The sequence below is a fragment of the Mercenaria mercenaria genome, chromosome 12 (genome assembly GCF_021730395.1).
Source record: "Mercenaria mercenaria strain notata chromosome 12, MADL_Memer_1, whole genome shotgun sequence".
NCBI classification, from domain to species: Eukaryota; Metazoa; Mollusca; class Bivalvia; order Venerida; family Veneridae; genus Mercenaria; species Mercenaria mercenaria.
In genome coordinates, this window is record NC_069372.1 from 53,699,470 (window position 1) to 53,720,013 (window position 20,544).

Consider the following 20,544-nt stretch of genomic DNA (forward strand, 5'->3'; position numbering starts at 1 on the left):
ATGTCAAAGCATTTCTGAAACAGGCCGTTGTTAAAAACTATGGCTCAATATAAGAACGCTTTGTTTTAGAGTAACAACATCTAGGTGACATATCGAACAAACACTCATACCGAGATATTATTCTTCGAAATTATGAAACGAAATACCGCATTCTACGCATTGAAACTCGGTGAAAGTGAATTTAAGAGTTTTAAAAGACGAATATCAAATGAATAGATTATTGGCTGATCCCGCTTTCACTTTTTCGCATAGCCTATAACCATGCAGCAAGGTCTAATACGTATCAGTTGTTCCGGCTATAACGTAGCTTGTCACGACATCATCTTATCGATGTCTGGTCAGAGACCACCAATTTCAAAAAAGTACACGGAACTTCTTGGGAATAAGGTAATGTTTGTCCGATATGGTTGGTCAGTCATGTAAACAAACCCAAGAAGTGATTTAACTTTTACTGCATTTACAGTATCTTATTATACAATTTGACACAATTTGCTTCATTTTATGTGTAATGAAATGAAGTTTTATCAAACGTATTTCTCCCGCTATGCCGGCGATGTAAACAGGGGGTCATCTCATTCACATGAAAACTACTTAAATAAAGTATTACTTCCGTCCGATATTATGGTGTAACTAAGATAGCTCTTGAAAAAAAATGTGATTACATATACTTGGGTCGATTTATGGAAGGCCTTACACGCCATAATGTTATATATGAAGTCTATGGGAAAACAATTGATGGTCTCGAACCATCAGTTTTTAGTCGGACTAATATTTCGTCGGCTCAGTATATCGGTCCTATATCATACAGTTATCGCCAATCCATCATTGATCCGACATATTTTCATACATTTCAGTATATGATATTAGTGAAAACTTTTGTCTTAGGTTCATGTTTTAAGACTGATACATTTTCTTCAAGATTTATATAAACAGTAGAACCTCAATTAATTTCATTGCAAGTTTTTTTTTCAAATCTTAGCGGTGATATTATTTTTCTATTACATGCCTCTCTATGTCAAGTCAACTAAATGTTTAAAGACTACAATTGAAATAAGAGATTTTATTCTCTGTGTGTGTACTCTTTACTGTGATATGTGCTTGACATTGGTTCAACTTTTAAGATTCAGTATTCCTTAAAATTTGTTGAGTAATGTTTCTATCAGTTTCACGACTGAACACCAGATGCAATATTTTCACGAGAGAAAGTGTAAGTTATGGTGTTAATGAGTGAAAGATATTTTGATTTTTACATGTAAAACAATCAAAGTTTCCTTTTATTTCATAGTTTGACTAAATTTACTCATTTTACACTTTCTTACCAGTGAAAAATATATTTGATATTTTTCGCTGTGAAAATACTAAATATACTACACTCTCAAATATCATTCGATAATTTCCTGAAGAATATGCGATAATTTCGATCAAACAAAAATCCTCTGTATTCAGTTGCCTAGATTAAAAATAAATTTACTGTAAGTTTAACTCTTTCGCCTGCTGTTTCCATCTGATTCCTGATTTGTCGGCAATACTAAAAGCTTAAATCATTTGAATAAAGCAGATTTACGATTTAAAGGGAATTAACTCCTACGACCTTATACGACTAATACAGGTGTGGTGACAGGTAAATTAAGCGCATTCCGGGGCCTTAATGACGCGACAGGTAATATAGGTCACATGAAAATACCGTATCGTGTTTATTTCATGTTTATACAATATGATTCAGGATTATTTACACAAATATATGCAATTTATTACCTAATCAAAGGGAATAAGGATGTGTAATGTGAAATCTTTCTTATGTTGACACAGAATTTTAGTGATTTTCAGTGTCTCATGTTTATTAGTGTTTTATATCGTAAAAATATTGATCAGTTGATTAGCTACATTACGTGAACTCGACCACAAAACAAGATAAACACCACAAAATGGAAGACCCTGAATTGGATATACAAGTTCAAGAAATTCGCGGAGATGACGGTTCATATAAATATTCATTTTCTTACGAACGGGCGACTTTGTACGAGTTCAAATATGAGCGTAAGCCCCATCCGGACCCCGTGGATCCTTGCTACCGGTGCTACCGAAGGATCTGGGACAAAGAACAAATGATAAATGTAGGGGTTCTGTATCATAAAGCGTGTTTTAGATGTAGGATCTGCGGGCTACCCCTGACAATGCAGACATTTTACAGAAATGATGCGAATGGGTCGCAGGATCGGGAGGTGTACTGTAAGACTCATGTGGGCAAGCAACTGAACCAGATACAACAAGAGCGAGCTGTGATTGCGGGTATAGAAGACGCGTACAGGGAAACGGTATGTACAGTAATTTGGCACTAACTAAATGAAAGTAATCGCTGTCAATAAAAAGCATATACTCATCAGGCTGGTAACATTGCCCGATCGGGCTTTGAAGCCCAATCAAACTTTGATTGCCCAGTCGGGCTTAAAATTATGAAAAGAAATTATTTTATTTGTTAATAACTTGAAATCAGTATTATTGATTACTTCTTTAGTCATGCAACATTACATTATGTTAGAAGCAAACATCAGCAAACTAAAATGAGCCAATGTTTGCACAGGAATTCTGGGATTTTTACTTTCACTTCACATACTTATATCACGTGAATGAAATAAAGCCTCTTGAGCAAAAATATGTGTATTTTGATAAATAGTACATGTTTCTAACATGCAAACAACAGCTGAAGAAATTTAGGACTTCTAAAGAAATTAAATGAATATTTTTTAAGATATTCGTAAAATTCTTAATTCATAATTTTAAGCCTGACCGGGCAATAAAAGCTTAACTGGGCTTCTAAGCCCGATCAGACAATGTTACCAGCCTACCAGCCTGCTCATATATGCCCGGTCTTGTATCCGAACCAAAGGGACGGGAGCTCTCACTAAGTTTACAAATGCAAATGCTGTACTATATTTTAGAAATAACTGAATAGTAATGGACAAAACTCAGCCTTTCTATTATCCGAATCATGTAACAAGAAAGGTTGTGTTAGGAGAAGTATGTTGTGGCTAAAATATACGCCGGTTCTGCTAGATCTGGGTCTAAACATACTTTAGTCTAAGGATTTGGGTTTTTTTCTCTGTTAGATCTAAATCAAATGCAAGTTGCAAAGTCTGATGTTAACAGCCAAAACTTTCTCACTAGAGGTGCCAAAACTTCCTCACTAGAGGTGTTCTAAACCAAAGGAAGCATATTTTAAGGCCTGATGTGTAACAACCCATACTGTTCTAAATCACCAAATTTGTTCTTCATGATTTTCTGTTACTTTTTAAATTCCTATTACCCATGAATAATTGTACAGTTTCGCTTCTTCCTGGTCAGCCTGAACTTTTTTAGGTTTTGCAGGTTAAAAACACATTCACACATTTAATTGTAACTTCCTATATCGCACACAACATGCATACGCCAGACAAAATCAAAACGTTTCGCCCCAACGAAGCGTACAGTTGAGTTAACATATTTAAATAGATATCTCGATATAGATTTTGTTTACGTCAACCCTATAAACGAAATATTACTTTCCCACGAGAACTAAAAGTACGAAATTAATATGGTCATATTTTATTCATTAACGGCAAATATGACTCGAAGTTTTTAATGTGCCATATGCACGGGATCACGAGCTTTGCAAACATCAGTTTTGGTTAGTCAGACGTAATAATATATGGGTTTAGCAACAATAAGACAAAATGCTTCTGGCAAAAACTAAGAACAATTTAAACACATTAAGTTGCAGTTGGAGGGAAACAATGTTACAAAGGCACACTCACTGATTTGGGGTTGTAACGGTGCCTCACGGCTAGCAGATGTTTATTGATCAAGTTAATAAAATCTGTAGAAAGATCCTTTGGAAGCATAGAAAACAAAATTTAAAATCACACAATGACATCAATAAGCCAGGAACCGAATTTTATTTTGAAATTTTACGGAGGCGAATACCATTTAAATAAAAAAAAGAAAACAATTCAAACGTGAATAAAATTTCATTAAGCTTGATACGCCACCTTCACAAAACAAAGATAATTATGTGACACATATCTTGTACATCTACCATAAACAACAATAAAACACATGCCCAAATGACATTATTTCGTAGTGAATAATTAGTGCGTTAGTACAATTTAAATGGAGTAGGGTTTGTTTGTATTTGAGCTTATGCATAATGGCCACCGGTATGGGCGTCTCCTCCAGAAGACCGTTAGTATTATAATGTTAGTGGGAGGATAGTGCAAGATACAGAAGACGCTCCGATTCCAGAAACATCCCTGGTTTTTAAGCGTGCCATGTGTAAAGCACCCATACACGGGACTCTTATTCCAATGTTAGTAAGTTTTAGTTGGAAGGGCGGAGGATCGAACTCACGACCCCTAACTTCGTAGTCAGACAGTGTTACCACTGGACCACTGCGCCCGCTCTCAATAATAGAAATGGGTGTTCGGGAAAGGGTCACATGAATGCGCTATTTTGTTTATGTCGTTTGATCTATAAAAATATTGCACTACAATAGTTTCGTACTTGTATTATAACGATAGTATATCTGGGTACATTTGTTCGAAATTTTATTTTGATTTCACTGTAAAGACTTTTTTCTCGTCTGATTTTTGAGAGAAAAAAAATATCTACGAAGAATTGTCGTCACTTGATCGTCGATTGGTTAAACTTTTTGTTTAAGTCCACTTTGTCTCAAAAACTATAAAAGCTACACCTTTAAAACTTTGCACTCTTGTTTACCATCATAAGGTAACTATGTAGGCAAAGAACCAAAAACTCCGATATGCATTTTATCAGAGTTATAGCCCTTTTTTTACTTAGAAAATTTGATTTTCTATGTCAGAATTTTTGTTTAGGTCCGCTTTTTCCCAAAAACTATAAGAGCTACAGCTTTGAAACTTTGCACACTTGTTTATCATCATTGGATAAGTAAGTAGACCAAGAACAATAACTCTAACATGCATTTTGTCAGAATTATGGCCCTTTTTGTATTTTCAGTATTTCTTGGGGTTTTTTTGTTGTTGTTTGTTTTGTTTTGTTTAAGTTTTTTTCTTGAATACTTAGTATAGCTTTGAGTGGTTAGGCTAAGATCTATATAGCTCTTTTCTTACATATTGTCTAGCACTTGCAGACGAGCGATGGCACCCACAGGCGGTGCTCTTGTTAGTATTTATAATCATGATTTCATACATATGTTTTATTAAGTCTTCTAAAATGTCAAAATAAAACTCAAAATAGTTGATCGGCTGTTAGCTTAATCAACTGTTGAAATTTCTAAATGTAAGCACATAATCATGATACATTTGTTCAATATTTGAAATCCGATGCAGCTCTACATACGTACATGTACAGCGTTTGTCTCTCAGATTTATAGGCGAAGAACAAAAAAAAAACACGAAAAATGTAGCAAACTATCCTGTTTTTACCAGTGGCCTTACAACTGTCAATATGTAAATAAGACACTTTGATACAGAAAATTACTACATTCTATATCTACAAACCACAAATTATTTATATGACACAATTGCGGTATATTATAGGGTGGGCGGTCAATGACTGTATTTTAGGGTCATTCAATAGTTTAATTTCGGACAAATGAAAACTAATGAATAAGCAAAGAAGATCGCCTTTGAGGGAAATGACCAGTCAATCACCACTTTATAAAAATCACCCTGTGAAATCAAACTTAATTTTGGTCTCTGTCGCACTTATCATTAGATGATTTAGTCTAAAATTTTGAAATATGCAAATATATCCAAGTATATTCTTCCACTAGGATTTCATGTCAGGCAATAAATAAATCCAGTTTTTCTGAATTCCGTACTGGTACGGACCTGTTCGCTGCAGAAATGACAAATTTCCTGATGAAAGAACATTCACCTTCCCCGGGGATCGAACGCGCGGCCTCCTTTGCACTGCAGTTATATGGGAATTAGACAAAAAAACAACGAATTATTTACTATGTGATATCCAATTCATTTCTAGCGTAACAAAATATAAAATAATAACAATAAACCGAATGTGGTAATAATTTGCAATCCATCGCTGACATGTTTATTTTACTGCATGCACGTGATAAGACGGCTAATTGCTTAAACATGCGCCTTGCGGCGGTTAGGACGAAAGATCCTTTATCAAAGCAGTTATTCAAATATTCGAATTAAGACTTTAATTGACTATGATGATATGTTAGTCTCTCAGTATCTCAGTTCTGCGATGGAATGGATGTTCTTTAATGTACTTAACACATCTTAGTATTTGGCAAATTGACCGCAGTGAGATATCTGCAGGATGTCTTTGAATATAGAGCCAAAAGAAACAAATATATATCAAATATAACATCATGAGAAAACCGTACTAAGATATCTAAAATTGTTATTTGTCAGGAAAGGAGTTCAGACAAGAAATGACAAGAAAAGTATAATATATCATTGAAGAAACTTAAAAACCTTTCTGTTCGTAACTCTTTTCAAGGACAAAAGCTTTTCAAATTGGATCTTAACATGTCTGAAATGTTAATAGTATTACCAATAGAATGTACAGTCAAAGCATGTTTTTATCTCTTTGTTTTTTGTACATTCTTGTGAAATAAAATACGTTTAAAATGTTACTTGAAGTGACTAAACTACCAAACATACCATTACGGTTTGTTGACGTGGAATTGCATAAACTGACACGAATATTTTCATTGTTAGGGTCATTTGTATACGTAAATAAGATACATTCATTGACTGACAGATAGTAAAGATGTTAGAATATCATTTAAATTTTAAATACGACTAAAAGTTGTTATGATATAAAATGCCGTTTGTAAAGACAAAGCACGCCGATTCATCCTATATTTACGAGCATAAAATGTCAAGGTCAAAATGCCTACGCGACATGTAGAGTCAGACAACTTGTTGTTTTCATTCTAGGACATTTTATAAAATGTAAACAACTTTTTAAGATATTGCCATCTTATACTAACTTGTTAACACGCTCAGGGAAGTAGGCCCTAATGATGACTTGTAGAACAAAAGTAATATATAGAAATGGTTATGATATTTTAAATGTTATGCTGCTACTGTGTGACTCACGCAGAAGTTTTTTTTACATGCGAGTGGCCTTTATCAATAATTACTACACGGACCTCAACGAATCACATTTATTCACAGTTAAAGTTGCTAATAAATAGAAATGACATAAATTTATTATACAATTATTATAAAACTGTGCAAATACAGTAATAAATAAAATGTGCATATCATATGAAACATATTGAGCCAAAACCAAACTCATCTGAGCCTATATAAGAAAGTCTGAGCCAGAATGAAAAATCAGGGGTAGGGGAGGGGTTGGTTGGGGTGCAATACGGAGCTGAAGAATACGAGCATTAATTGTTCTCTGGCAGTCGTAATGGCTCTTGACCTTTGATCTTGGAACAATATGACCACTATCGTACAAATAAAAATACCAATATCAAATCGTTATAGAAAATATTGTCTAAAACCTAGAGGCGTAACCTTAAATCCTGTTGCGTAATATACACACATACCATTAACAAAAAACATTTAAGAAAATATAGTTATTCTTGTTAAAATAAAACAACAAAGTGTGTGAGTTTGGTTGGTAATTTTGCACATTTGAAACTTCGAGGTTTTCCATCTGTAAAAGCATTCGTTGAGAAACAAGTTCTTTTTTTATGAAATCTCATGTTCAGATACACTGGACATATTTATTCGAAGGCACAATTTTTCATCTCGTACATATGAAAAATGTTGGCTTCAACTCAAATGCCAGGTTTTTCTCTTTACTACACATTTATGATATACGATATATACGCGGCCATTTTATAGTAAACTTCACAAAAAATAAAGTATAATGTTGCATCATTGGTCTGGTGGACCGTTTTTAGCTCATCTGATTTTTTGAAAAAAAATGATGAGTTATTGTCATCACTTGAGCGGTTGTCGGCGTCGGCGTCGGCGTCGGTGTCGGCGTCGGCGTCTGCGTCGGCGTTGCCTGGTTAAGTTTTATGTTTAGGTCAGCTTTTCTCCTAAACTATCAAAGCTATTGCTTTGAAACTTGGAATACTTGTTCACCATCATAAGCTGACCCTGTATAGCAAGAAACATAACTCCATCTTGCTTTTTGCAAGATTTATGGCCCCTTTTGGACTTAGAAAATATCAGATTTCTTGGTTAAGTTTTATGTTTAGGTCAACTTTTCTCCTAAACTATCAAAGCTTTTGCTTTGAAACTTGGAATACTTGTTCACCATCATAAGCAGACCCTGTACATCAAGAAACATAACTCCATCTTGCTTTTTGCAAGAATTATTGCCCCTTTTGGACTTAGAAAATCAGTTTTCTTGGTTAAGTTTTATGTTTAGGTCAGCTTTTATCCTAAACTATCAAAGCTATTCCTTTAAAACTTGCAACACTTGTTCACCATCATAAGCTGACCCTGTACAGCAAGAAACATAACTCCATCCTGCTTTTTGCAAGATTTATGGCCCCTTTTGGACTTAGAAAATATCAGATTTCTTGGTTAAGTTTTATGTTTAGGTCAACTTTTTCTCTTAAACTATCAAAGCTATTGCTTTAAAACTTGCAACTCTTGTTCACCATCATAAGCTGACCCTGTACAGCAAGCAACATAACTCCATCCTGCTTTTTGCAATAATTATTGCCCCTTTTGGACTTAGAAAAATGGTTGAATATTATGTTTAAGTCAACTTTTCTCATAAACTATCAAAGCTATTGCTTTAAAACTTGCAACAGTTTTTCACCATCATAAGTGGACACTGTACATCAAGAAACATAACTCTATCCTGCTTTTTGCAAGAGTGATGGCCCTTTTTAGACTTAGAAAATCATGGGTAGGACAATATTTCTATTACACAAAAAAAATCAGATGAGCGTCAGCACCCGCAAGGCGGTGCTCTTGTATATAAAGATGTATTTAACTGTAAATGTAACACATCCTTAGTCGAACACGTGTTAGTTAAAACGAAATTTCTAGCAGAGTAACAATATATGACAATTTAAATTCCTGCTCATTTTTTTTTCTTCAAAACAGATACGGGACCTACACAAATGTTAGGGTATATAAACGTGGGTGTGTACATAGTATAAACTGTGTGATTTGACATTCTAATGACCTATCTAAAGTAGTTAATTATATATGTCAAATGTTGACATTGCATGATAACATTATTGTTCATCTCGTTACCCCTGCCCCGATCGTGGGGTCAGTAAGTTACAACAGACTAATTTCAGTTTATAACCCAAAGAATAAGCTAGAGTTGTTTGACAAATTAGTCGCGCCTATTTTGAATTATTGCAGTGAAGTATTTGGCTTTTCAAAAGATCTATCCATTGAAAGAGTGCATTTACAATTTTGTAAGAAATTACTAGGAAACTACACAGAATGATTTTATATATGGTGAACTGGGCAGAATTAGTTTTAAATGTATACATTTTTATAACATTATTAAAAACTGGACAAAAATTGTGTGTACAAATGAAAATAAATATGTAACTCTTGTGTACAAAATGTTAAAAGATGACTTAGAAAATGCTCCAAATAAGGTAAATTGGTGTTCACTGCTTAAAAATTTGTTATGTTCTTTAGGTTTTTATGATGCCTGGTTACAACAAAGTGTAGGTAATACTAACCTATTCTTAAGCATGGTTAAGCAAAGAATAAATGATCAATTTATTACCTGCGGCCTGGAGGCCGCAGGTATATTGGAATGCAACAAGTAGTAAAGCACAAGGAGACTGGGCGATTTCACGTGATATTTTACAGATTTGCGATTGGCTTATCGCATTTATGGAACGCCGTTATTGCAATAAAGCTGGCACTCTGTATGATATATATAGAGAAAGTCTTGTGACCTGAATTCCTTATCTATTATTTCATATAACTTATTCAAACTTTCAGCGGTGATCAATATTGATACCTAGTTGTGCATAAGGGATTTTTAAGATTCCTCTTTGTTTATTTTCATGGATTATGGTCTTGAGTTTTTTTTCGTGTTTTTTTTGTTGTTGTTTTTTTTTGTTGTTGTGTTTTTTTGTTTTTTTTTTTTTGCTCTATATGTCAGTTAAGTCCAAGTGAAGGCATGAATCACATTTGTAATAGTTCTAGTAAAGTATTTCAATAGTCAAGGAATGTGGCCTGTTGAGCTAAAAGTTATGCCATACATGAAAGGGAAATATAGTTATTTTTGCTCAGAACAATAACTTTCAGAATTAAGAAATATATATTTCATAGGTCTACTTGTACAACATGTAGAATGGAGTTATTTTTCCTATGTAAAGCGTAATGGTATGATAAAAAAAAAAAACAAGTACGATATTCACTCATAAGTTACTTTTTAGCCTGGTATAACTTCTGGCCGCAGGAAATCTTTCGACTTGTACAAAATTGGCACGATAGATTAGAAAATTCTTCACGTGCACTCTTTTATCGAAACATAGCCTCATTTAGATTTCAACCATACTTGTAATATCTTTCTGTTAACAAATTTTGTCAGTCACTCGTTCAGTTGAGGGTTTCTTCTCATAGGCTACAGATAGAGGCAGGCCGTTGGGCTAGACCATTAAGTATTCCTGTAAATGAACGTCGATGTCATATTTGCAATGTATTAGAAGATGAATTTCATTTTGTTCTTGAATGTAGATTGTATAATGATTTGAGGAAACAATATATCCCATTAAAATTCTGTAGAAGACCAAATATGTATAAATTTATAGATTTGTTAAATAATGAAAATCAGTCAGTCGTTAAAAAATTGGGAGCATATGTATACCATGCTTTTACTTTAAGAAATGCAAATATGTATCAGTAACAATATTTCATTTTCCCGTAAAACTATTCCAGCCTAAACAAATACTATTGTAATTTAAATATGTATGTATATTTCACAGTAGTTATTTCTTGAAACGGATTTATGATTATCCAGTCTGTTGTTCCTTTTGTTTCGTTTCGTTAAGGATCAACTCAAGACCGGAATATATCTTAATTTATAAGACTGGAATATTTTTCAGTTCTTTAGTAGTAGATACTATGTATGAATATATATGTTATGCTAATCTATTATTAGTGTGTAACCTTCTCCAAATGTAAAAATGTAGACACATATACACAAATGTTTTATATATGTACATGCTGATTTCGCTGTTAATGCTAATCTATTATTAGTGTGTAACCTTCTCCAAATGTAAAAATGTAGACACATATACACAAATGTTTTATATATGTACATGCTGATTTCGCTGTTAATGCTAATCTATTATTATTGTGTAACCTTCTCCTAATGTAAAAATGTAGACACATATACACAAATGTTTTATATATGTACATGCTGATTTCGCTGTTAATGCTAATCTATTATTAGTGTGTAACCTTCTCCAAATGTAAAAATGTAGACACATATACACAAATGTTTTATATATGTACATGCTGATTTCACTGTTCGTCATATACTGTGCATGTTTATGTCCTCATGGGCTTCTAGCCTATTGGAACTGAAATAAACTTACTTACTTACTAACTTATGCAGGAACACGTCTCACACGTAACATCACTAAATCAATAATACTGTATACTATGAATAAATAAAATAATAAAATCTTCAGGATGGTCAATGAAATGAATTATTCACTTCTGTTTTAATTATACTTACTCCAGGGCCAGTGTTTTTCGTGACTATTTACAGAAATATTTACTTTACAGTTTCAAAATCACGCAAAATAAATACAAAACAGATAAGACTACGCTCATAATCAATACATATTCTTACTTAATGGCTCCTCAGGCAACAGTATTGACTATTGAAAGGCGAGCCATTCAATAATTGTTTCATTACACCACACCAGAAATAAATCTTCAAGTTCTGACTGAAGATCCACAGCTTAGTGTTGAACTATAGACTAGTCAATAGCACAAACTATGGACTGGCAGTTCATATAAGGAGTCATGTAATAATATAAGTTATTAAAGGGTGAGCGCGTCGTAGGTGTCACATTCGAACCTTCGGGAGAGTGTAATTTGCCACGGGTCGTGGAAGCTCAGGAAGAAATCTTAGAGCATAATGATAAAATACTCGCAGTTGCTGTGAAACAAATAGGTTTAAACAAAATACAGAGTGTGTCGTGTCCTGCAATAAACAAACTCCAGAGTTTGTCGTGTCCTGCAATAACCAGTGCCATTATTAAATCTAATAAGTTATAAACCGGAAGTTCCGCATAAATAAGAAGAAATTAAAGCATATATCAACATGCGATTACATATTTTTTTATCTTTTGTTGTTTAGCCCACTGGTCGCCCAAAACCTGCCCTACAAGCTGCACCAAATTTCAGTCCTAAGCCAAGTCCCCGAGGAAGTCCGCGGGGGAGTCCGGCCCAATCAGGAAGAGGTCAAAGCCCATCATATCAGAACCTTCACGATACCAGCATGGGTTCGAGTATAGTTAGCGTCACACCGAGGAGTCTCAACGGAAGTACGTGGCTTACACAGACACCAAACACCATGGAGTATACGCTGATGACAGGGGGTGCATATAGTAGACCACGCCCAGTATTAAAGACCTACGAGGTATATATCTAATTAATGCATACCCAAGAATTTTCTATAAGGTAACAGCTGCATACATTTGATATCTAAAGGACGGGAAGCGCATATCATTAACTTTATATTAGCAGACGATTGATTTAATTAGATATTCAAATTGAGCAGAGAGATAGTGATTTCTTTATCCCAACAAAAAATTGCCATTAGCATGTTTTTACTTTCGGACGTTGACCTTAATATTGCATATTTATCAGTACGAAATGGTTGACTGTTCAGCTCATCGTACTTTCCAAATCATTCAGAAGGTCCTGGACCACTGTTGAGTTTAGTTGACCGCATTTATGAAATTATTTTTACTTGAGAATGGAATCGAGCCTAACTCTTCACAGCGGCAAATGTCGCCCTCTAGATTGCATTGTTAGTGGAGACGACAAAAACTCCGTAGATAAGAATGAAAACATGTAGCAAACGAATTAGAAAAGCAGTTTTGAATATTACACTTAAGTGTTATTTAAACTATTCGCCAATTCGTATGCAACTTCAGGACTTTGAGCAGAATGGTGTGTTCGATGCACAGTGGACGCTTGAGGACCGTCATCACGAGGAAGAAGAGCGTCTGCAGCGCTTCTTGTCTGAAGAACGCGAGAAAGAAATGAAACGATTAGACAATAACATTGACACAGAAAAAGAACGAGCAGCGGCCGAACTTCTTTCAAACATAGAACAAATGGGATTACAACAAAACCCACGAAATCTCATGGCAGAACGTGAGCGAATTGAGGATCACTTCCGGCGGATGCGAGATGATCGTCTACGCGGTGTTGTTGATAAAGTTGCAGCCGAGGAAAAGGCGCGATCAGCAAGAATGCTGGATAGACAATGTCAAGAAATGTTGTTATTGATTGCTGAAAAGGTGAAGAAAAATTCTAAACACAGAATATAGATTTTCTCAAATTACTTGCGTACTGTTTTCTTCTCAGTTCTAACTGTCTTTAAAATTGATAACGTATAAGCTATCTATAGAGTTACATATGTTCCTTAATTTCTGCAATGTAAAGAGAGTGATGCTTTTATCCGTCTTTGTCTTGAAACAATGTGAATTTGAAATCCAGAATCAAAACATGACTTTATGAAGACTGTTAAGATTTCTAAGCAATGTACATTTATCATTATTTATTATTGTTTTGTTCAGGATCGTGAGCTTGACGGCAGTGCCTTGTATGATCATTCAATGAGACCAGCGGTGTTACCCCCAGAAACGAGAAAATCAAAGTTGTACAAGACCCCTGCAGTGTTTGAACAAATAGATAAACGTGCAATAGAGGTAAGTGTACATTCTGTGCAGCATATCATGTAGTCTTTATAATTAATTCTAATATTTCCTTTTGAAACGTCTGTCTGAATATTCTTTAGCTTTTATATGTTTGACATTAACTCGCTTTGCGGATAAAGGCATTGGCAATTCAGATATAGTTTCGAGCTTTTGTGTTAAATGAAATAGCTCGATAATTTCATCTAGTGTAAATTTTAGGCAGTTGATGCATAGAATCTGATTGGAGCATACAAAATAATAATAGAAACACTGAGGTGACACGTAAACAACACTGAGATGTATGTAAGCTCGAGTATAAAGAAAAAACTTATTTCTAACATTCTTATGTTCACATCCTGCAAATTCAGAACAGTCTGAAAGTTATTAACTAATTTGGAGTCTAAAAACGCAACGTTGGTCACTTTCAAGATATGCTCACAAACAACCAAGCATTATTATGACTGAGTTCTTAGACTGGCCCCAGACTTAAGTTTGATTACCTCGAGCTCTGGTGTCTGAAAAGGAAGCATAGTTGAGGCTGCAGCGGTTCTAGAACTTTATTGATTTGACTTATTGGTTTTCTCATAAATTATTTCCACAGCTTGCCAATAGAGACTACAATACCTACACAGACCTGGTCAGAGATCTGACAAGAGGATGTGCCACCGAACTGGAGAAAGTCAGGTATACTTACACAATGTGGCAAAATAATACAGCAACCACTTTAGATAAAGTTATATCATAGAGTTGTTTATTAAGACAACAGTTCAGTAGACGTTACATGAATTATTCTTATATTTCTAGTATTGAACTTTGTATGTCAGGGGAGACAACTGTCATAAGTTTTAATTCTTTATAATTTTAAAAAGTATTTACTGTGTCTTCGTGATTTCGATTTCTCTTAAAAAGACAGTCACAAAAACACCTTTTTATAGAGATCCAAATGAACTAACAGGTAGTTGGATACAATTTGATTATACTGCATTGTTAAGATATTTTGTTGTTATGTAATAGAAAGAGCATTGAAACTAGAGGGTAAACGATTTGTACGAGGGGGCGTAGCCCCCGAGTATAAATCGTTTACCCGAGAGTTTTAATGTTCTTTCTGTTTTGTATCATAGCCATCCATATATGGTAGTTTTAGGCGGTCCACACTGCCATATACAGCAGTTCAGTGAGTACTTAAAATCCTTGCTTTACAAATGTGTAAAGCCCAGGTAAAATAAACCAATGCTAGAGCAGAAAATCAATAAAATACACTTTGCTGTCTACTGTTCCAGACACTGGCATACTTGCCTATCTAACAGTGCAGTAACTAGCGTGCGGGTATTAAATACCTGCACACTTTTAGTTACCGCACCCTGTACTCAAGAGTATACGAATTACCTGCACCAAATTTGTTAAGAAAAAACACCGAGCTATGATACAATGTAATAATAGAGTGAATGTTATGACTGTAACATGCTGTAAAACGCTATACATTTACTATGGCTACATAGTAACCAGTTTTGGTATCTTTTTGTTTGACAGATTATAAGTTGAGTATTAATGCCAGTACTTACTAAATTTGTATCACTGTAATACTATATGCATTCTTTAGTAAACTGTTGAACTGTTTTCAGAGCGTTATTTCGTTGGATAATTTCAAAAGACCTGAGCAAGCACAACACAAAAGATATTGTCCGTCCAAACTCCTCATACAAACTGCTTAAAGGAGTGAAAAGTGGAAAAGAAACATATCATCAGCTCTTCAAACGTCTTTGCAGGTAAGACATACAATGTAGTTTGATTGTTTTTGTACCAAATCGTGAAAACACTATCTGTATTCATTAATTGGCATTTCGAGCCCTAACAGAGATGTTAAACGTTTTGAAGTACTTCAAAGTACAAAATAAAGTTATTGTCATAGAATTCTTATTCCTGACGGAAAACAACCTTTGCTAATCCTTTTGGCTATAAATAGAACGAGTAAGAGCGTTGGTCTACGGATCGCGGGGTCGTGAGTTAGATCCTCGTATGTTCTCCGTGACGATTTGATAAACGACATAGTGTCTAGAATCATTAGTCTTCTACCTCTGATTCATGTGGGGAAGTTGGCAGTTACTTGCGGAGAACAGGTTTGTACTGGTACAGAATCCAGGAACAGTGGTTAGGTTAACTGCTCGCCGTTACATGACTGAAAGACTGTTGAAAAACGGCGTTAAACCCAAAACAAACTAACATAAATAGAAAGAAGTGAACTTTGATTTTATTTGAAATACCCACACAACGTTAATTGTTGAGAAGTAGTTATGACGGTATGCCATGAGGTTTAAAATGCAGTCTTTTATTTGTTTTGTTTGGTAAGGGGTACACTACATGTTTGCATATTGCCGGCAATTACAGTTTTGCAAGCCTCATGGTTATGACTATTACCAATGTGCAGTGTCCTGTTTTGATAATCGCCGTGTCCTAGCAAAATGTCTACCAACACAATGCTAGTATATGCACATATGTTTCTTCAAATGGAGAAGGAACAGGTATTGCAAAGAGTGGAGAGAAAACAGTACAAGGAGGGTAAACGAAAACTATTGTGTAATAACAAAGACCTCTGAACCACTTCTTACGACGTTTTCTATTTTCACTGTTCACAAAGCTTTATGGATTTATATATTTTTCAGTTATGCCGGACTCCACTGTGAGATCATTCTAGGATTTTCTAAGGGTGCAGGATACAAACCTGGTATGAATATAACTGGAAATGCTTTCCGGAACTCATGGACAGCTGTAGCGATAGACGGAAGTTGGCGTCTGATTAATGTCACGTGGGCAGCACGTCAGGTGACCGGAACTAAAGATGAACTTCCGGAAATGTTCCACAAATACGATGAGTTTTATTTTTTAACTGATCCAGAGGACTATATTTACCAACATTATCCGGACGATGCCAGTTGGCAGTTGTTGGAAATTCCACTACCTTTCTCGGAGTTCATGAACTTGCCAGTGGTAAAGTCACCATTTTTTAACTACGGTTTAAGATTTTATTCGAACTATGGCGCAACTCTTACAACAGACACTGGTATGGTTGAAGTTAGAATTATTGCACCGAAAATTCTTGGATTTGGTTCCCTGCTTGAACCAGTGGACAAGGCGAGCAGCACGTCAAATTTAGACGGTAGAACGTTATTAAGATACGTGAAAAACGAGGCAATATTCACTGTAAATGTTCCTCGACCAGGGTTGTATTATTTTTCTATCTACACTGGTGATTACTGGCAATCAGACTGTTTGGAGAGCGCGTGCTCATTCATGGTGAACTGTACACAGAATATGGGGGTTGCAGCCCCTTCATATCCTCCAGTCCCTTTCTTTGGTCCCACACCGGTCATGGAGAAACTGGGGATTATCGCCGAGAATCAACTGGACCCATTAATTGTCTCAACCAGTGACTACCTTGATATCATATTCAAAATGGGTAAAGATGTAAAGGTTACCCATACATTTCAGTACTATGATTCCCAAGAGGGTGCTGTTAACGATATTGATAGATATGTGTTCCTAAAGTCTAGAAATGAACTTGGCGCCACTTACATGATCCGGTGCCCAAAAGAAGGGTTCTACATATTTTCGCTGTACGCAACACAAACGGAAGGTACCGAAGACCAGTCTTTAGACTGTGCCTACAGGTATCTTATAATATGCCAAGAACCAAACCCAGCAGTCATGGTATTCCCAAAGACGTATCACCGGTGGCAACGATGCACCCTCCACGAGCCAGTGTCAGGGGACCTGATGACCAACAAACGGTACACTTTCAGACTAGATATTCCCCAGGCGTCAGAAGTGTTCGTTGTCATTGGTGATATATGGCATCATCTAAAACGGAAGTTGGGTTTCACATGGGAAGGAAATATTCACACCGGAAGTGTAGCGACGGTGTTAAAGGTTTTCGCGCGTTTTGTTCACGGGAAGGAAAGTTCAATATTTGCCCATCTGTTGGACTACGAACTTGTTGAAGATGCGGAAACAGAAATTTAAAGATGATATATTACTTTGTCACGCGCAGGATTGTACCATGTCCAACCCTACTTTATTCACAAGAAATGCCTATCGGCAGTGCTCAGTAGTAAGGGTTACGGAGGTAGTACGTATAGTTTCCGGCTATCGAAATAATTCTATATGCCGATTTGATCAAAGACTGAAGTATAAAACCTTTTTTTCCATGTTTGGAAGAATATTCATATACACAAACTAAAAAGGAATGGTAAGAAATCCACGTGCGCTGTTTCAGTAACCATCACCGTCCTAAAACAACTTTTGAAAATGGCGTGATACCCAAACAGAACTGCAAAACAATAATCAAAGTTAAAGCAGGACTTAAAACTTAACACCTGTGTTCAACAGTGTTGTTTCTTACATTTACAGTTGTCTGAACTTCATATACAACAAGTGTGATTTATGTTTGAGTATAATAACACACTTGTTTGTGTTCTGTACAAACATATAAAAAGTCTGACTCACAGAAACATTGGCATATATGGTGTCTGAGTTTCTAAAGCTGAGTTTATATTTCACAGTCTCTAAGATATTTGTTAGTGTCTGCTTAGTGCTTACTGTTTTCATTTCTTTTGTGTTTTCACTGCTTCTGTACCTTTATTATTTATTTTTATTTATTAAGTGGCGCCTTGTTTCCGATGACTGTTTTTAGCTCGACTATTCGAAGAATAGGAACAGAACAGAACAGAACATATATTTTATTTATGACTTGTATGTACATACATTGTCATTAGATAAAGAAAATATAATACACATATATAGTCACGAATTTCTAATAAACAATAACGAAATTTTTGACATAGGTATCGTTCTAGATAAATCATTTTAGATAAATATGGTAACAGCTAATTCAGGGATAACTTATCACAAAAGCTCAAACCTGCATAATTTCATATCCGACTATTATGAGGATGAACTATTATACAATTTTTCTTTTCTTATTGTTAATGCTTCCTTAATATATCTGGCTATTCTAATAAGAATGGTCTTATTTTCTGATTTAAGCAATTCTATAAATTTAAACATTGACGGCCGGTTGAAGAAGTACTTTTTAATATATTGTTTTCTTATTTGTGAGTAACAAGGGCAAATCAATATGAAATGGTATTCGTCCTCGATATCACGTAAATTACAACAGTCACAGTAACGTTCATTTCTTGGTGTTCTGTTTCTACCATATCTACCTGTATGTATTTTAAGAGAATGGGCAGACAGTCTAATTCGTGATACAAAAATTCTTAAATTTTTTGGTAGTATGTCAAGGTAACTTTCATAAGAGAAATCATTTTTACATCGTGCATATAGTTCTAAAACGGTATTATTTTGTATTGAATTATGCCAGTCTTGCAAATAATTGTCAAAAACCCTCTGTTTAAATATTTTAGGAAATACATTACAGTCCACAGATTCAGGATTTGAAAAAACGTCTGCAAAACCATATATACTAAGTAACCTTTTAACATTAGCAGTCCAATTATTATAACCTTTGTTACAATCATTTAAACTTTGTTCATAAACCTTTTTCAAAATAATATTATCTGTGTACAATAATTTACACCAGTATTTTATAATCCTAACATATCTTACATTATATAAAGGATAACGCTGCAATTCACCATAAACACCTGTGCTACTGGTACTTGTTCTAACATTTAATATCCTTTTACAAAACTTCAAATGAATACGTTCAATTTCCCTTCGACTTTGAATAACCCAGACTTCGCAAGCATATCCTAGTATGGAACCAACAAAGGAATCAAATAGTTGACATTGTAGTTTTGGCTTTAAATTAAACTTTTTGCAGTTACACATTAATACATTCATTGCTTTAAGTGCTTTTCCGCTTAGGTGTTCCTGGTTCATTGCAAAATTACCAGTATAATTAAACACAGTACCTAAATAATTAAAGTTATCTACTATTTCTAATTGATTATTATCATAAGTCCACTTTTCATCAGCCATTGTTCTACCTCTTTTTCTAAAAACCATTACTTTTGTTTTTTGTGTATTTACCTCCAGACCCCAACATTTACAGTAAGTACATAATAAATTCAAACTATTTTGTAGATCTTCGATAGATTTGCCAAGAATGGCCATGTCATCAGCAAATAATAATAATATTAATACAATATCATCTATAAGCAATCCTGATTCTACATTACTTTGTAAATATATTTCTAAATCTTCAACAAACAGTGAAAAAGTATCGGCGAAATTACCTCCCCTTGTCGTAAACCAACAGCATAATTGAAAAAATCAAAAATATGTATTACAACATTTGACGCAAGATTTTACCTTTTCATACATGTCTTTTACGATTCTTAAAATTTTTCCTTGTATTCCACTTTTGTACATTTTTAGCCACAACGAATTTCTACTTATGCTGTCAAAACAAGACTTTAGGTCGATAAAAGCCACATATAGACGTCTGTTATTACTTAAATAATTCTGTATGATAGAGTGAAGAATAAAAATGGCATCTACAGTTGACCTATTTTTTCTAAATCCAAACTGAGCATCAGAAATTATATTATTTGTTTCACAAAATTCTACAATACGCTTATTTAATATTGTTGTAAATAGTTTAGAAAGACAGCTTACAAGAGTAATACCTCTGTAAT

General features: G+C 34.7%; 2 protein-coding genes across 2 annotated transcripts in view; one reads left to right on the forward strand and one right to left on the reverse strand.

Moving 5' to 3' along the window:
- LOC123535082 (type-2 ice-structuring protein-like) overlaps positions 1–20,544 on the reverse strand; it is a 31,511-nt gene that overhangs the window by 9,073 nt on the left and 1,894 nt on the right. The gene's annotated exons all lie outside the window — the stretch shown is intronic.
- Positions 1,650–18,621, forward strand: LOC123533363 (hillarin-like). Its single transcript, XM_053520092.1, has 7 exons — positions 1,650–2,315; positions 12,319–12,600; positions 13,121–13,489; positions 13,769–13,900; positions 14,490–14,572; positions 15,511–15,654; positions 16,549–18,621. The coding sequence occupies exons 1-7, from the start codon at positions 1,926–1,928 to the stop codon at positions 17,903–17,905; spliced, it is 2,757 nt and encodes a 918-aa protein (XP_053376067.1). The 5' UTR covers positions 1,650–1,925; the 3' UTR covers positions 17,906–18,621.

Coding starts and splice junctions, on each gene's coding strand:
- LOC123533363 (XM_053520092.1), top strand. CDS start 1,926: ATGGAAGACCCTGAATTGGATATACAAGTTCAAGAAATTCGCGGAGAT. Junction 2,316..12,318: donor AAGACGCGTACAGGGAAACG/GTATGTACAGTA, acceptor TTTGTTGTTTAG/CCCACTGGTCGCCCAAAACC. Junction 14,573..15,510: donor ACCGAACTGGAGAAAGTCAG/GTATACTTACAC, acceptor AACTGTTTTCAG/AGCGTTATTTCGTTGGATAA.